Here is a 19,845-nt window from a genome sequence, read left to right as displayed (position 1 = left end):
TACCTTCTTTACAAATTTTGCCATGTTGTAAGCATTAAAGTGGTATCAAGAACTTGAAAGTATATAGGATCAATTCATCCGAATTTAAAATTTAAAATACCGGTATATTTTATTCCTAAGGGTTAAGGGTCCCAAAAAACAATTAAGATATATGACAAATGTAAAAGTAAGATTCTGAAACAAGAACTATAGGTTTACCTTTCACTGAAATTTAATTATGAATTTTTAAAATGTGTATATTTTGTAATCATGCATGCATGAATATGTTACTTTGAATATAATATACAGTCATGTGCAACAGTGGATCTTGTAGTGATTTCCGTTCTGGTTTATGGAGAACATTTTCTGACCTATTATTATTATATGGATCTGATTTACATTACTTTATGTTACTGCGATCTCGAGCTCTCTATAGATAAATAAATTTGCTTCGTGCACGGACCCTGGGCCTTTGACGCGTTCGAGCTGCGCTCTCTATGAGTATATATTGGTTACTGTAAGTAGTTACAATTTAACAAGTCTACTGATACACGTAAATGATAACACGAATACATAGTTCCAAAAATATATCCCATTAGAAATCTACAAGATCAAAATGGACATTTATTTCAAAGGAATCTGATTTCAAATATTGAAATAAATCACAGTAAAACACATCTAAATTGCACTCTAACTTATCCCTGAAATTTCATAATGGACTGATCTGATTTTTGATTTAGAAGAGTCTAAATGTGTCTTCAGGGATGAATGAGTTAAATGAACTAGGGGTCACATGTACTTTTAATTGCCATTGTTTATTTATACTGACAAACTGTTGACCTTTCATTATGTAACTTGAGTTATGCTTTTCTTGAATTCCTTTCTCCTATTAGATTTTTTTTTCTTTTTTTTTTTTTTTCATTGTTTGAAAATGAGTAAGTTAACAACAAAACAGCTAGGTGAACCAGCACATGTATAATGATTTATACACATAATTACATCTGGTACATATATATATATGTTTGTACCTGGCTAGACAACTATGCTGCCGCTGTGAAAAATTAGTTATATCTCAAGCATGGCGACAAAAAAATAGCACATATTTTAATAATGACAAAAAATTTGGAGATAGCGTGAATGCCAGCGTGAATGCCACCAGACTTCTGGCTCCAGTATAAAACCGATTTACCTGAAAACTTTTAACAGGTAAACAACTAAGAACAATAAAAAATATTGCCTTTGCCATCAGCTGTAAACAATCCCTACCCACCAAGATTATTTAGTCCTTACTCAACATGTCTCGCAGTACATGTACACCATATAAACTAACTTTCTTTTTCATGTGATCAGAGTAATTTGACAAACTTTTAACGACACATACCATATTTGATCCAATAAGTGCCCCTCCCCCTCTTTTAGGCTTTAATTTTACTTACTTTGAATTGAATGCAAACTGAAAATATTAAAACTGTGCTGGTGTCCTAAATGATATCTTTTGCAAATTGATTGATGGCTTATTTTGTTGAATAATTTTACAAAGGGTTATTCAAAATTTATTTCCATTAAGAGCCCCCTTACCGGTATTTGCTTCAATTTTTAAACGCCCTGGGTGCTTAAATACAGTATAAAAATACTTGTTAAACCTGACTTGAATATAATTATGAATAGAAAACAACTTTTTCTTTGTTTCTTTGGCGTCTTTTGATTGGTTTGACTGTATACATTAAAAAGTCTTTCCATTCATTTTTTATACTTGTGAAAGAAGATCTTTTCAAAATTTGTTTAAAAACAGAAATTACAGTCACAAAAAAGTTACTGCTAGCAGATTTATACCACGGCATATTCAATGAGCTCATAAAATCATTTACTCCAGTTATGCTATTTACACTTATCGTATTTACCATAATTAGCACCCCAGGTGCTTGATAAATTATAACAAAGTTGTGCGCTTTTTAGAGAACCAAAATGTAAGTCGTGGATGAAAAACTTCAAAAAAATATAAGGCATATTATATTAAAACTCCTTCATACTCATGGAATCTATGATACAGACAGGCAAGAAAATTGACAATGGCAGGGTCAGATTAAAGAATTAACAAGAGGCCCAGAGGGCCTGTATCGCTCACCTGGTTTTTTGTTAGTAATTATCACAAGACTCTGACAATCAGAAAAATAAGCAAAATTGACTCCCAAAGTTTAATTTTGAATCACAACCATACAATGATGCTATTGATACCATACAAATATGCTATCCAATACATAGGTTCAGAGACAAAGTAATTTATATGAAAATAGTAGCCTTATTGACCTTTTTGACCTCGCATTTATTGCCGTTTAAGGCCAGGGGGTAAGCCCTATCATTTGTACAATTTCAAATCCCAACCCTATAAGGATGCTACCATTGCATTATATTTACACTTGCTAGGCTTGGTCACTATACGCTAATACTAGCCGATTTTGTTTACCATAACTGCATGGTAACATTGAACTTTGAACTTGCGTAAGGAAATGTTCTGTGCAACGTAAAAGGACTACTTTTTTTTAAAAGAAACACATGGCTTTGTTTACATTTTGACGAAACATTACGTGTATATTGTTGTTTTTCATAGAATTTTGGAAAAATGTGAACAATATATACATGTTTTATATTTATATATGATTCAAACAATTTTTAAATTAACAATTGTATAAAGAAACGGAAAAATATCCCGACCGGGGCGACGTGCTTTCATTTTTGTTAAAAATGATGGGTGTCAAATGTAAACATTACCTCTGTGCCTATGTTCGTCCTACGATCGAGCCTTTGGGGTGGACGGGTGTGAGACCCTCTGATAGAGGTCAGTTATAAACATATCCTCTTGTCTTTGTTCTTTGAGTATTTAATCATGTGTATTATAAAACATGCACCGCTAATAATCCACGTGTTGACAGTTCTGCGTCACCACAAATATATTGTATCCATCGAACACAAGTGAATTTGTTTCATCTATCGATGGCGATATGGATCTAAGCGTAGATTATATAATCACATGGCTCCCAAGGATGTAATATCGTCAAGTCAGACGACATCTCAAACACATTGAGCTACTTGAAAATCGGTGTTTTCACAACTTCGGCAAACTAAAGTGTGTAAGCGTGCGTAGCTTCGCCTCGCTGCACAATAACGGTCACCGAGTTCACACATGTGGCCGTGTACAAATTCTTTATGTTATTACGCTATATATTAACTTTTAGCAAAATTGAATATATATTTAAAGTTCTGATCTGTTTAAATAAAATGATCTCTGAAACTTTCTTTGTTTGTCATGTTTATTTTACACTAAAATATTGAACTTTTTTGTCGTCGCGGATGAATAATTCTACCTTACGTGAAGCGTCATCATTCGCTGTTCAATTGAGTAAGCTCCTCCTACTTTTGACCGACTTTTATTGAATAATTACGTCACTTTCAAATGATGATTTTATTGCATAAAATATAAATAAAAAGTCGTGTGAGTGTAAATATAGGGATTGGATTTCATTTATATGTTAACCATGCTTGTATGGAGCAATTCCTCTAAGAATATATTCAATATGGGGCGCTAACGCGCCCCATAGAATATATTCTTAGAGGAATTGCTCCATACAAGCATGGTTAACATAAAAACGAAATCCAATCCCTATATAAGTGCTCTTCCATTCTTAGTTGCAGAGAAGAAGTCGTTTATATGGAAATAGCTAAATTGACCCCTTTTGACCCCACCCTTCAGGCCCCCGGGGGGTCAGCCCCATCATTTGCAAAATTTTGAATCCAAACCCTATAAGGATGTAACCATTGCATTATGAGCGCAATCCCATGTTAAGTTGCAGAGAAAAAGTCATTTATATGGAAATTGACCACTTTTGACCCCGCCCCCTCAGGTCCCCTGGGTCAGCCCTATCATTTGCTCAATTTGGAATCCCCAGCCTACAAGGATGCTACCATTGCATTATGGGTGTTATACCATGCTTAGTTGCAGAGAAGAAGTCATTTATATGAAAATAGCCAAATTGACACAATTATAGGGGGGGTGGGGGGGTGGTCAGCCCTATCACTTGCACAATTTTGAATCCCAACACTATAAGGATGCTACCATTGCATTATGGGTGCTATACTATGCTTAGTTGCAGAGAAGAAGTCATTTATATGGAAATAGCCAAATTGACCGCTTTTTGACCCCGCCCCTCAGACCCCCGGGGAGTCAGCCCTATCATTTGCGCAATTTTGAATTCTCACCCTATAAGGATGCTACCATTGCATTATGGGTGCTATACATGCTTAGTTTCAGAGAAGAAAGTCGTTTATATGGAAATAGCCAAATTGGCCCCTTTTGACCCCGCCCCTCTGGCCCCCGGGGGGTCAGCCCCATTATTTGTACAATTTTGAATCCCCACCCTATAAGGATGCTACCATTGCATTATGGGTGCTATCCCATGCTTGGTTTCAGAGAAGAAGTCGTTTATATGGAAATAGCCAAATTGACCCCTTTTAACCCCGCCCCTCAGGCCCCCCGGGGGTCAGCCCCATCATTTGTACAATTTTGAATCCCCACCCTATAACGATACTACAATTGCATTATGAGTGCTATCTCATGCTTAGTTTCAGAGAAGAAGTCGTTTATATGGAAATAGCCAAATTGACCCCATTTGACCCCGCCCCTCAGACCCCCGGGGGGTCAGCCCAATCATTTGTACAATTTTGAATCCCCACCCTATAAGGATGCTACCATTGCATTATGGGTGCTATCCCATGCTTGGTTTCAGAGAAGAAGTTGTTTATATGGAAATAGCCAAATTGACCCCTTTTGGCGCCGCCCCTCAGGCCCCCGGGGGGTCAGCCCCATCATTTGTACAATTTTCAGTTAGTAGCCCATAAGGATGCTACCAGTCAAATTTTGTTGAAATCCGACCAGCGGTTATGGAGAAGAAGTCGATTGTTGACGGACGACGGACGCCGGACGACGGACGACTGACGACTGACGACGGACGCTGCGGTATCCCATAAGCTCACCTCGGTCCTTTGGACCAGGTGAGCTAACAATTCAAGGATCTAAACAGAACTATTAATTCTACTTTCTTGCCTTCTAGCTTCTTTAATGGTCATTCCTTACATATCTTGGCCAATGAATGTGTCGCAATTCCTTATGTACCTTGGCCAATGAATGCATTGTAATTCCCTACGTACCTTGGCCAATGAATGTGTCGTAATTCCTTACATACCTTGGCCAATGAATGTGTCGTAATTCCTTACGTACCTTGGCCAATGAATGTGTCGTAATTCCTTACATACTTTAGCCAATGAATGTGTCGTAATTCCTTGGGTACCTTGGCCAATGAATGTGTCGTGATTCCTTACATACTTCGGCCAATGAATGTGCTGTAATTCCTAATGTACGTATACCTTGACCAATAAATGAATCGTAATTCCTTACATATCTTGGCCAATGAATGTGTCGCAATTCCATACGTACCTTGACCAATGAATGTGTCATGATTGCTTACGTACCTTGATCAATGAATGTGTCGCAATTCCATACGTACCTTGACCAATGAATGTGTCATGATTGCTTACGTACCTTGATCAATGAATGTGTCGTAATTCCATACGTACCTTAACCAATGAATGTGTCGTAATTGCTTATGTACCTTGACCAATGAATGTGTCGTAATTGCTTACTTACCTTGATCAATGAATGTGTTGTAATTCCATACGTACAATGACCAATGAATGTGTCGTAATTATTTAGGTACCTTGACCAATAAATGTGTCATAATTACATACGTACCTTGACCAATGAATGTGTCTTATTCCTTACGTACCTTGACCAATGAATGTGTCGTAGTAGGGAAGGAGGTTTGCCCTCTGTAGAACCCTGTAAAGCTGCCATTCTGAAGAATTTCTTGGCTGGGTGGAAGTCATGCCAACCGGAAAATCTCCTGAAACAAATGAAAATTATGAGTTACAAAGTTTTTGTTTAGTTCATTGTCTTGTAAATGTCATTGGAAATCTTGCTCCTAGACAATCACAACAGAACAGTCCAGGCCTTTTCTCAGCTACCATGAATGTAAAACAACAAAATTCACAATAGTCATACAAAATTACCTTTTAATCCATGGTCTAAATATAAAATAATAAATTTGAAATTGTAGAGTTTTGTACAATGAGCATCGGGAGAACAACAAGTATGGTACAAGGACACACAACAAAACAAGTATGGTACAATGACACACAAAAAAACAAGTATGGTACAACGACACACAAAAAAACAAGTATGGTACAATGACACACAACAAAACAAGTATGGTACAACAACACACAACAAAACAAGTATGGTACAATGACACACAACAAAACATGTATGGTACAACGACACACAACAAAACAAGTATGGTACAACGACACACAACAAAACAAGTATGGTACAACGACACACAACAAAACAAGTATGGTACAACGACACACAACAAAACAAGTATGGTACAACGACACACAACAAAACAAGTATGGTACAACGACACACAACAAAACAAGTATGGTACAACGACACACAACAAAACAAGTATGGTACAACGACACACAACAAAACAAGTATGGTACAACGACACACAACAAAACATGTATGGTACAACGACACACAACAAAACAAGTATGGTACAACGACACACAACAAAACAAGTATGGTACAATGACACACAACAAAACAAGTATGGTACAACGACACACAACAAAACAAGTATGGTACAATGACACACAACAAAACAAGTATGGTACAATGACACACAACAAAACAAGTATGGTACATTGACACACAACAAAACAAGTATGGTACATTGACACACAACAAAACAAGTATGGTACATTGACACACAACAAAACAAGTATGGTACATTGACACACAACAAAACAAGTATGGTACAATGACACACAACAAAACAAGTATGGTACAATGACACACAACAAAACAAGTATGGTACATTGACACACAACAAAACAAGTATGGTACAATTGACACACAACAAAACAAGTATGGTACAATGACACACAACAAAACACATGTATGGTACAACGACACACAACAAAACAAGTATGGTACAACGACACACAACAAAACAAGTATGGTACAACGACACACAACAAAACATGTATGGTACAATGACACACAACAAAACAAGTATGGTACAATGACACACAACAAAACAAGTATGGTACAATGACACACAACAAAACAAGTATGGTACAATGACACACAACAAAACAAGTATGGTACAACGACACACAACAAAACAAGTATGGTACAACGACACACAACAAAACAAGTATGGTACAATGACACACAACAAAACATGTATGGTACAACGACACACAACAAAACAAGTATGGTACAACGACACACAACAAAACAAGTATGGTACAACGACACACAACAAAACAAGTATGGTACAACGACACACAACAAAACAAGTATGGTACAACGACACACAACAAAACAAGTATGGTACAACGACACACAACAAAACAAGTATGGTACAATGACGCACAACAAAACAAGTATGGTACAATGACACACAACAAAACAAGTATGGTACAATGACACACAACAAAACAAGTATGGTACAACGACACACAACAAAACAAGTATGGTACAATGACACACAACAAAACAAGTATGGTACAACGACACACAACAAAACAAGTATGGTACAACGACACACAACAAAACAAGTATGGTACAATGACACACAACAAAACAAGTATGGTACAATGACACACAACAAAACAAGTATGGTACAATGACACACAACAAAACAAGTATGGTACAACGACACACAACAAAACAAGTATGGTACAACGACACACAACAAAACAAGTATGGTACAACGACACACAACAAAACAAGTATGGTACAACGACACACAACAAAACAAGAATGGTACAATGACACACAACAAAACAAGTATGGTACAACGACACACAACAAAACAAGTATGGTACAATGACACACAACAAAACAAGTATGGTACAATGACACACAACAAAACAAGTATGGTACAACGACACACAACAAAACAAGTATGGTACAATGACACACAACAAAACAAGTATGGTACAACGACACACAACAAAACAAGTATGGTACAATGACACACAACAAAACAAGTATGGTACAACGACACACAACAAAACAAGTATGGTACAATGACACACAACAAAACAAGTATGGTACAATGACACACAACAAAACAAGTATGGTACAACGACACACAACAAAACAAGTATGGTACAACGACACACAACAAAACAAGTATGGTACAACGACACACAACAAAACAAGTATGGTACAACGACACACAACAAAACAAGTATGGTACAACAACACACAACAAAACAAGTATGGTACAACGACACACAACAAAACAAGTATGGTACAAGGACACACAACAAAACAAGTATGGTACAACAACACACAACAAAACAAGTATGGTACAACGACACACAACAAAACAAGTATGGTACAACGACACACAACAAAACAAGTATGGTACAACGACACACAACAAAACAAGTAAGGTACAACGACACACAACAAAACAAGTATGGTACAACGACACACAACAAAACAAGTATGGTACAACACACACAACAAAACAAGTATGGTACAACGACACAACAAAACAAGTATGGTACAACGACACACAACAAAACAAGTATGGTACAACGACACACAACAAAACAAGTATGGTACAACGACACACAACAAAACAAGTATGGTACAACGACACACAACAAAACAAGTATGGTACAACGACACACAACAAAACAAGTATGGTACAAGACACACACAACAAAACAAAACAAGTATGGTACAACGACACACAACAAAAAAACAAGTATGGTACAACGACACACAACAAAACAAGTATGGTACAAGGACACACAACAAAACAAGTATGGTACAACGACACACAACAAAACAAGTATGGTACAACGACACACAACAAAACAAGTATGGTACAACGACACACAACAAAACATGTATGGTACAACGACACACACAACAAAACAAGTATGGTACAAGACACACAACAAAACAAGTATGGTACAACGACACACAACAAAACAAGTATGGTACAACGACACACAACAAAACAAGTATGGTACAATGACACACAACAAAACAAGTATGGTACAACGACACACAACAAAACAAGTATGGTACAACGACACACAACAAAACAAGTATGGTACAACGACACACAACAAAACAAGTATGGTACAAAGACACACAACAAAACAAGTATGGTACAACAACACACAAACAAAACAAGTATGGTACAACGACACACAACAAAACAAGTATGGTACAACGACACACAACAAAACAAGTATGGTACAACGACACACAACAAAACAAGTATGGTACAACGACACACAACAAAACAAGTATGGTACAACGACACACAACAAAACAAGAATGGTACAACGACACACAACAAAACAAGTATGGTACAACGACACACAACAAAACAAGAATGGTACAACAACACACAACAAAACAAGTATGGTACAAGACACACAACAAAACAAGTATGGTACAACGACACACAACAAAAACAAGTATGGTACAACGACACACAACAAAACAAGTATGGTACAACGACACACAACAAAACAAGTATGGTACAACGACACACAACAAAACAAGTATGGTACAATGCACACAACAAAACAAGTATGGTACAACGACACACAACAAAACAAGTATGTACAACGACACACAACAAAACAAGTATGGTACAACGACACACAACAAAACAAGTATGGTACAACAACACACAACAAAACAAGTATGGTACAATGCACACAACAAAACAAGACACACAACAAAACAAGTATGGTACAACGACACACAACAAAACAAGTATGGTACAACGACACAAACAAAACAAGTATGGTACAACGACACACAACAAAACAAGTATGGTACAACGACACACAACAAAACAAGTATGGTACAAAGACACACAACAAAACAAGAATGGTACAAGACACACAACAAAACAAGTATGGTACAACGACACAAACAAAACAAGTATGGTACAATGACACACAACAAAACAAGATGGTACAACGACACACAACAAAACAAGTATGGTAACAAAACAACAAGACACACACACAAAACAAGTATGGTACAACGACACACAACAAAACAAGTATGGTACAATGACACACAACAAAACAAGTATGGTACAAGACACACAACAAAACAAGTATGGTACAATGACACACAACAAAACAAGTATGGTACAACGACACACAACAAAACAAGAATGGTACAACGACACACAACAAAACAAGTATGGTACAACGACACACAACAAAACAAGTATGGTACAACGACACACAACAAAACAAGTATGGTACAATGACACACAACAAAACAATATGGTACAACGACACACAACAAAACAAGTATGGTACAACGACACACAACAAAACAAGAATGGTACAAGTGACACACAACAAAACAAGTATGGTACAACGACACACAACAAAACAAGTATGGTACAATGACACACAACAAAACAAGTATGGTACAAACGACACCACAACAAAAACAAGTATGGTACAACGACACACAACAACAAAACAAGTATGGTACAATGACACACAACAAAACAAGTATGGTACAACGACACACAACAAAACAAGTATGGTACAATGACACACAACAAAACAAGTATGGTACAACGACACACAACAAAACAAGTATGGTACAACGACACACAACAAAACAAGTATGGTACAACGACACACAACAAAACAAGTATGGTACAATGACACACAACAAAACAAGTATGGTACAATGACACACAACAAAAAAGGTACAAGACAACACAAAAAAACAAGTATGGTACAACGACACACACAAACAAAAACAAGTATGGTACAATGACACACAACAAAACAAGTATGGTACAACGACACACAACAAAACAAGTATGGTACAACGACACACAACAAAACAAGTATGGTACAATGACACACACAACAAAACAAGTATGGTACAACGACACACAACAAAACAAGTATGGTACAACGACACACAACAAAACAAGTATGGTACAAAATGACACACAACAAAACAAGTATGGTACAACGACACACAACAAAACAAGTATGGTACAACGACACACAACAAAACAAAGTATTGGTACAACGACACACAACAAAACAAGTATGGTACAACGACACACAACAAAACAAGTATGGTACAACGACACACAACAAAACAAGTATGGTACAACGACACACAACAAAACAAGTATGGTACAACGACATACAACAAAACAAGTATGGTACAACGACACACAACAAAACAAGTATGGTACAACGACACACAACAAAACAAGTATGGTACAAGGACAAACAACAAAACAAGTATGGTACAAATGACACACAACAAAACAAGTATGGTACAAACGACACACAACAAAACAAGTATGGTACAACACACACAACAAAAACAAGTATGGTACAACGACACACAACAACAAAACAAGTATGGTACAACGACACACAACAAAAACAAGTATGGTACAAACGACACACAACAAAACAAGTATGGTACAACGACACACAACAAAACAAAAAAAGTATGGTACAACGACACACAACAAAACAAGTATGGTACAACGACACACAACAAAACAAGTATGGTACAAAGGACACACAACAAAACAAGTATGGTACAACGACACACAACAAAACAAGTATGGTACAACGACACACAACAAAACAAGTATGGTACAACGACACACAACAAAACAAGTTTGGTACAACGACACACAACAAAACAAGTATGGTACACAACGGACACACAACAAAACAAGTATGGTACAAGACACACAACAAAACAAGTATGGTACAACGACACACAACAAAAACAAGTATGGTACAACGACACACAACAAAACATGTATGGTACAACGACACACAACAAAACAAGTATGGTACAACGACACACAACAAAACAAGTATGGTACAATGACACACAACAAAACAAGTATGGTACAATGACACACAACAAAACAAGTATGGTACAACGACACACAACAAAACAGTATGGTACAACGACACACAACAAAACAAGTATGGTACAACGACACACAACAAAACAAGTATGGTACAACGACACACAACAAAACAAGTATGGTACAACGACACACAACAAAACAAGTATGGTACAACGACACACAACAAAACAAGTATGGTACAAAGGTACAAACAAAACAAGTATGGTACAAGGACACACAACAACAAGTATGGTACAACGACACACAACAAAACAAGTATGGTACAACGACACACAACAAAACAAGTATGGTACAACGACACACAACAAAACAAGTATGGTACAACGACACACAACAAAACAAGTATGGTACAAGACACACAACAAAACAGTATGGTACAACGACACACAACAAAACAAGTATGGTACAACGACACACAACAAAACAAGTATGGTACAACGACACACAACAAAACAAGTATGGTACAACACACACAAACAAAACAAGTATGGTACAACGACACACACCAACAAAACAAGTATGGTACAACGACACACAACAAAACAAGTATGGTACAACGACACACAACAAAACAAGTATGGTACAACGACACACAACAAAACAAGTATGGTACAAAGACACACAACAAAACAAGTATGGTACAACGACACACAACAAAACAAGTATGGTACAACGACACACAACAAAACAAGTATGGTACAACACACACAACAAAACAAGTATGGTACAACGACACACAACAAAACAAGTATGGTACAACGACACACAACAAAACAAGTATGGTACAACCCAAAAAGACAAACAACAACAACAAAACAAGTATGGTACAACGACACACAACAAAACAAGTATGGTACAACGACACACAACAAAACAAGTATGGTACAACAACACACAACAAAACAAGTATGGTACAAAGACACACAACAAAACAAGTATGGTACAACAAAAGATGGTACACAACAAAACAAGTATGGTACAAGGACACACAACAAAACATGTATGGTACAACGACACACAACAAAAACAAGTATGGTACAACGACACACAACAAAACAAGTATGGTACAACAACACACAACAAAACAAGTATGGTACAACGACACACAACAAAACAAGTATGGTACAAAGACACACAACAAAACAAGTATGGTACAAAGACACACAACAAAACAAGTATGGTACAACGACACACAACAAAACAAGTATGGTACAAAGACACACAACAAAACAAGTATGGTACAAGGACACACAACAAAACAAGTATGGTACAACGACACACAACAAAACAAGTATGGTACAACGACACACAACAAAACAAGTATGGTACAACGACACACAACAAAACAAGTATGGTACAATGACACACAACAAAACAAGTATGGTACAACGACACACAACAAAACAATTTAGTATGGTACAACGACACACAACAAAACAAGTATGGTACAACGACACACAACAAAACAAGTATGGTACAACAACACACAACAAAACAAGTATGGTACAACGACACACAACAAAACAAGTATGGTACAACGACACACAACAAAACAAGTATGGTACAACGACACACAACAAAACAAGTATGGTACAACGACACACAACAAAACAAGTATGGTACAACGACACACAACAAAACAAGTATGGTACAACGACACACAACAAAACAAGTATGGTACAACGACACACAACAAAACAAGTATGGTACAACGACACACAACAAAACAAGTATGGTACAACGACACACAACAAAACAAGTATGGTACAACGACACACAACAAAACAAGTATGGTACAACGACACACAACAAAACAAGTATGGTACAAAGACACACAACAAAACAAGTATGGTACAACGACACACAACAAAACAAGTATGGTACAATGACACACAACAAAACAAGTATGGTACAACGACACACAACAAAACAAGTATGGTACAACGACACACAACAAAACAAGTATGGTACAATGACACACAACAAAACAAGTATGGTACAATGACACACAACAAAACAAGTATGGTACAACGACACACAACAAAACAAAAAGTATGGTATAAGGACACACAACAAAACAAGTATGGTACAATGACACACAACAAAACAAGTATGGTACAAAGACACACAACAAAACAAGTATGGTAAATGACACACAACAAAACAAGTATGGTACAACAACACACAACAAAACAAGTATGGTACAAACGACACACAACAAAACAAGTATGGTACAACAACACACAACAAAACAAGTATGGTACAACAACACACAACAAAACAAGTATGGTACAACGACACACAACAAAACAAGTATGGTACAACGACACACAACAAAACAATTTAGTATGGTACAACGACACACAACAAAACAAGTATGGTACAATGACACACAACAAAACATGTATGGTACAATGACACACAACAAAACAAGTATGGTACAACGACACACAACAAAACAAGTATGGTACAATGACACACAACAAAACAAGTATGGTACAAAGACACACAACAAAACAAGTATGCTAAAATGACACACAACAAAACAAGTATGGTACAACAACACACAACAAAACAAGTATGGTACAACGACATACAACAAAACAAGTATGGTACAACGACACACAACAAAACAAGTATGCTAAAACGACTCACAACAAAACAAGTATGCTACAATGACACACAACAAAACAAGTATGGTACAACGACATACAACAAAACAAGTATGGTACAACGACACACAACAAAACAAGTATGGTACAACGACATACAACAAAACAAGTATGGTACAACGACATACAACAAAACAAGTATGGTACAAAAACACACAACAAAACAAGTATGGTACAAAGACACACAACAAAACAAGTATGCTACAAAGACACACAACAAAACAAGTATGCTACAAAGACACACAACAAAACAAGAATGGTACAAAGACACACAACAAAACAAGAATGGTACAAAGACACACAACAAAACAAGAATGGTACAACGACACACAACAAAACAAGTATGGTACAATGACACACAACAAAACAAGAATGGTACAACGACATACAACAAAACAAGTATGGTACAATGACACACAACTTAACAATAAGTATGGTACAAGGACACACAACAAAACACACAAAGTGTTGAAGTATAGCAACAGACTCACATAGAGAGAAGATTATAATATGATACTGCACTTCAAAGTTATTCCTAGTAAAATACAGTAGAGATTTTTTCAGCAGCATATTGCAGTTCAAAATGATTTGTGAAATTATTCCAGGAAATTATTTTGTTTTTTTAACCTTATCTCAAAACTGATTAAAAGTGTTTATCATTTAAATTGAACTTATTGCTGTTTTTCTTCATGTCTGCAGGATGATTCATGAAACATTTTTAAAGTATATGATGTAACCTGTTCCTGCTTCATGAATATGAAATAGTAACTACTTTTTTAACTTTTGTTATCATAAAGCTAAACCTACAAAACTTATTATATTGCTCTTATTTTCGAGCCAAATAATTTCATCATTCAGTCACAGCTGCTGCTTCGCAATATACAACAATTTTTTTTCCTCAAGAAAAAAAATATGAAATTACCCACATATGGATACAAAATTAGAGATCAAAGGTATAAATATTATGAAAATATTTCTATCAGTCTGTTACTGTTCAGCAGACTATGAAAAACTTACCCAAGATCTAACACAAATTATCAGTGGTACTCATGCATAACACAGATATTATGAATATTCATGTTGGGAGGGGGGCCATGAATATTCATATTCCTTAATGAGTCCATAAACTTGAAGACTACCCATGGCCAATGGACAAAGAAAAAATGTTTTTATAGCCAATTCAAGTGGTCTATCTAATTATCTAAATTCTAAATACAAAGGGCAGATAGTATTGAAAAGTGACGATTTGGGATGTTTCACGAGTGAAAAAAGAGGTCATATTCAAAGCATGGATGACGTGATCGCAAAAGCAGGTTTTAAAGTACCGTATTCGACCCAATAAACGCACAGGGCCCTTAAAAAATTGATAAAAATGAAAAGGTGCTAATAAGTCAAAATTATTGCAAATTTATACCGCTTTATGTAGTTTTGGTCCTTATTGATGCCTGGGCAATTGAAATTGAGGCCTCAAAAAGGGGGAGGGGAGCTTATTGGGTCGAATACAGTATTTTATTTGATATAATTGGTAAACAATATCAAATATTGAGTAACATAATAGAATTTTGATGAAACATCTTTATTTTCATTGATGACAATTAGAGGCAGAATTTTACTTTTTAAGCCACTTTCCATTTTTGGCAAGTTGGTAAAATTTCAACTTACCAAATCAGAAACTTGCTTGTCATTTTGAAAGTATTGCTAAAAGCAACCAAATTCATTAATCACCATTATATTTATTTATTGAATATAGCAATTAATATTTTACATGACCATTATTTGATACCTAGCTATACATATAGATACCAGACCCAAAGTTATAATATTAGATTACCGACCAACCCTTGCTTAAAATATGAATCTTATGTTCTAGAGATAAACTTCATCAAACTAAATTTCATAGATAATTTCGATAACATATCTTTTTTTTATATTTTTAAAGGTCAAGGGACTGGTAAGGGTCTAACTGACCATTAACTCTGTCACAGCAAGTTGACCACTAACTCTGTCACAGCTGTAAGATGACCACTAACTCTGTCAAATTTAAATGACCACTAACTCTGTCAAATTGAAATGACCACTAACTCTGTCAAATTTAAATGACCACTAACTCTGTCAAATTGAAATGACCACTTTCTCTGTCACAGTGAGATGACCACTAACCCTGTCAGTGAGATGACCACTAACTCTGTCATTGACAGTGAGATACCCACTAAATCTGTCACAGGGAGATGACCACTAACTCTGTCACAGCGAGATGACCACTAACCCTGTCAGTGAGATGACCACTAACTCTGTCACAGGGAGATGACCACTAACTCTGTCACAGCGAGATGACCACTAACCCTGTCACAGTGAGATGACCACTAACTCTTGTCACATTGAGATGACCACTAACTCTAGTCACAGCAAGATGACCACTAACTCTGTCACAGCGAGACGAACCATTTACACTGTCATAGCAAGATGACCACTAACTCTGTCAAGTGAGATGACCACTAACTCTGTCTCAGCGAGATGTCACAGGGATGAACCACTTAATGTCACAGCAAGATGAACTCATGAAGTGAGATGATGTTAATCTGGGTTTCTGATATATGTTAAAAACCAGTGTAAAAAAATTAAATCACTAACTCTGTCAAACATATCCCTATTGACTAGCTCTGTATGAATGTAGAGAGGCCTGCCCACCTAAGTACATGCATGCTATCACATGGTCCCACTGTTGGTTTGTTGGAACTGCTAGAGATGACCACAGGCAAAATTTAAAGTGAACAAGTAACTATAAACTCACAGCGTGTTTGTAAAAGAAGGTCAAAATAAGGATACTTGATCAAAGTACTCAAGGTTTCTAAGAATTAAAATAATTTATGGACAAATTAAATTCTAATCAACAACTATGTATCTACAGTTTAACTGGGAGTTAGAAGTTGGATTTACACAGACATGTGACAATTTTATGACCACTAACTCTGTCACAGCGAGATTAATTGAAAGTTTCTATTGAGTGTAATTAAAGTAGTAAATTTATAATGCCGGACTCAGTGACAAGATGCCACTAGATGACCACTCTAACTGTCACAGTGAGATGACCACTAACTCTGTCACAGCCACTAACTGAGCTGTGAGATGACCACTAACTCTGTCACAGTGAGATGACCACTAACTGTCACAGGGGGATGACTGTTATCTCTGTCACAGCGAGATGACCACTAACTCTGTCACAGTGAGATGACCACTAACTGTCACAGCGAGATGAGTCACTTCGTACTTTTTGAAACCAGACATTTATGGAATCAGGCTTATCCAATCACTGTTAGTTTTTAATATGGCTGTATTACCAGCAGAGTGATTCAAATTCGCTGATCACGATCATGATGATGCGTTTATATATAAAAGTTATCTGTATGTCAATGCAAAACTTCACTACAAAGTAAACAGATCAAGATAATACCTTTGATGTTTAAAGCGCACTTTTTGTCATACGATGCCAGGTTGGATAATAGCTTTTATATTTATACTACATGAATGAAGTAGGCAAACTACCCACGCTAAAACCTGGCATTTTTTTCCCTCAAAAGTTGTCTTCATAGCCAGGTAAGTCGGCTCTGCATTGATAAATGCGTTTTTAAATAAGTAACTTCCAGCTATCTTAATTTTGAAACTTTTCTCCAATTTCTAGATTTCTGTGACAGACATCAAATGTTGATAAATTGTTCTATTTTAGAGACATAGAAATAAGCAACAGAGAATTTATTGAAAGATGCTAGAAGGAAAGAATTTGCTTTTTTACATTTTTTACTTTGACATTGACCGATCGCTAGGCAGTATGTATCTCAACACCTTATGCTCCCAAACACACACGTTCCTATACAATGTCGTAGCAAATGCCATAGCATTCACAATAACAAAATGAAATGTCTTGTAACGTACAGACATGTCCTAATATATTTAACACCCTCCGCCTCCCCCCCCCAACAATTCTACATACATGAACGTTAAATAATAATTTAAATTTATTCTATCAATGTGAAAAAAACATTGATAATACCCATTCATAGTCTAGAAGAATGAGATTTCCTCTTTTAAAACAAATTAAAGCTAAAGACATATTTTGTTCATTAAAATATAAAAAATCGAGTTTGTTCCATTTCATATATATAAGTACATTTGTAAAGGGTGGCTCCCAATCCTTTCTCTCTTATCAGTGTCTCGTATTTGCTTTTCAAAGTGAGCTGAGGGGTATACATTCATATTCCATCTTTGCATATTACAGAGTTAGCTCCCTTGCGGGTAGGTATCAATTGTTACGTCATTATTTTGTGAGCGCAATTCACATCATTTTCTCCGAAAAGTATGACGTTACGCTCGCAAAAACATGATGTCACAATCAATACCTACCCGCAAGAGCAGATAACTCTGTAATATGCAAATCCGGAATATGTACATTCGCAAAATAAGCAGAAATCATCCAACTTTCAACTTCATTGGATAATCTCTTTTCCAAAGTATTGTTTATAGGTAAATAAATTATATAATATAATAAATATGATATAGATCCTAATCTCTAGGATATATTTTTGTTTTCAAGGTAACAGCATGGAATGGAAATTAAAAGCATGATATAGGAGAAACATCCATTAATGGAAAAAAAAATAATAATAAAGTGAGAATTAAGTAAAAGTTTTTATTTTCTTTAATGGAAGCATACATGTGTCTTCCATGATGTTTGAAAGGCATCACTGCACATGAGAGCTAATTGTACAGGTTTTACTCAGTAAATGGGTTTTAACCATTTTTTCACAAACTTTTTTAAAAGTTTGTGCAGTCACTTATACATTATAAATGTAAGCTCAAATGAAGAATTTATGTCTGGCATTTTCAGTTTTTTCTTATATCGTAAATTTGAAAACAAGAATTTAAATGCTAAATTCAGTAATATTCTACAACATGTATGCATCAAGCATATCCAACCACAGAATATTTACTGTTTTGAATAAAATATACCTTTTTATGACTGACACTGTCACTTATATATAAAATTCATCCTCATGAACAGCTATCTATAATGGTACTAAAAT

The 19,845-nt window shown here is 35.9% G+C and overlaps 1 protein-coding gene across 1 annotated transcript in view; it reads right to left on the bottom strand.

Moving 5' to 3' along the window:
• LOC138321831 (NGFI-A-binding protein homolog) overlaps positions 1 to 19,845 on the bottom strand; it is a 60,645-nt gene that overhangs the window by 23,910 nt on the left and 16,890 nt on the right. Inside the window, exon 2 of the mRNA XM_069265821.1 lies at positions 5,817 to 5,933. Within this exon, the coding sequence (XP_069121922.1) occupies positions 5,817 to 5,916 (100 nt within the window). The 5' untranslated portion in view covers positions 5,917 to 5,933. The remainder of the gene's footprint in view (positions 1 to 5,816; positions 5,934 to 19,845) is intronic.

Source organism: Argopecten irradians, chromosome 4 (assembly GCF_041381155.1).
Source record: "Argopecten irradians isolate NY chromosome 4, Ai_NY, whole genome shotgun sequence".
NCBI lineage: Eukaryota > Metazoa > Mollusca > Bivalvia > Pectinida > Pectinidae > Argopecten > Argopecten irradians.
The sequence above is the reverse complement of the archived record's forward strand: the minus strand, read 5'-3'. Positions and strand labels throughout refer to the sequence as shown.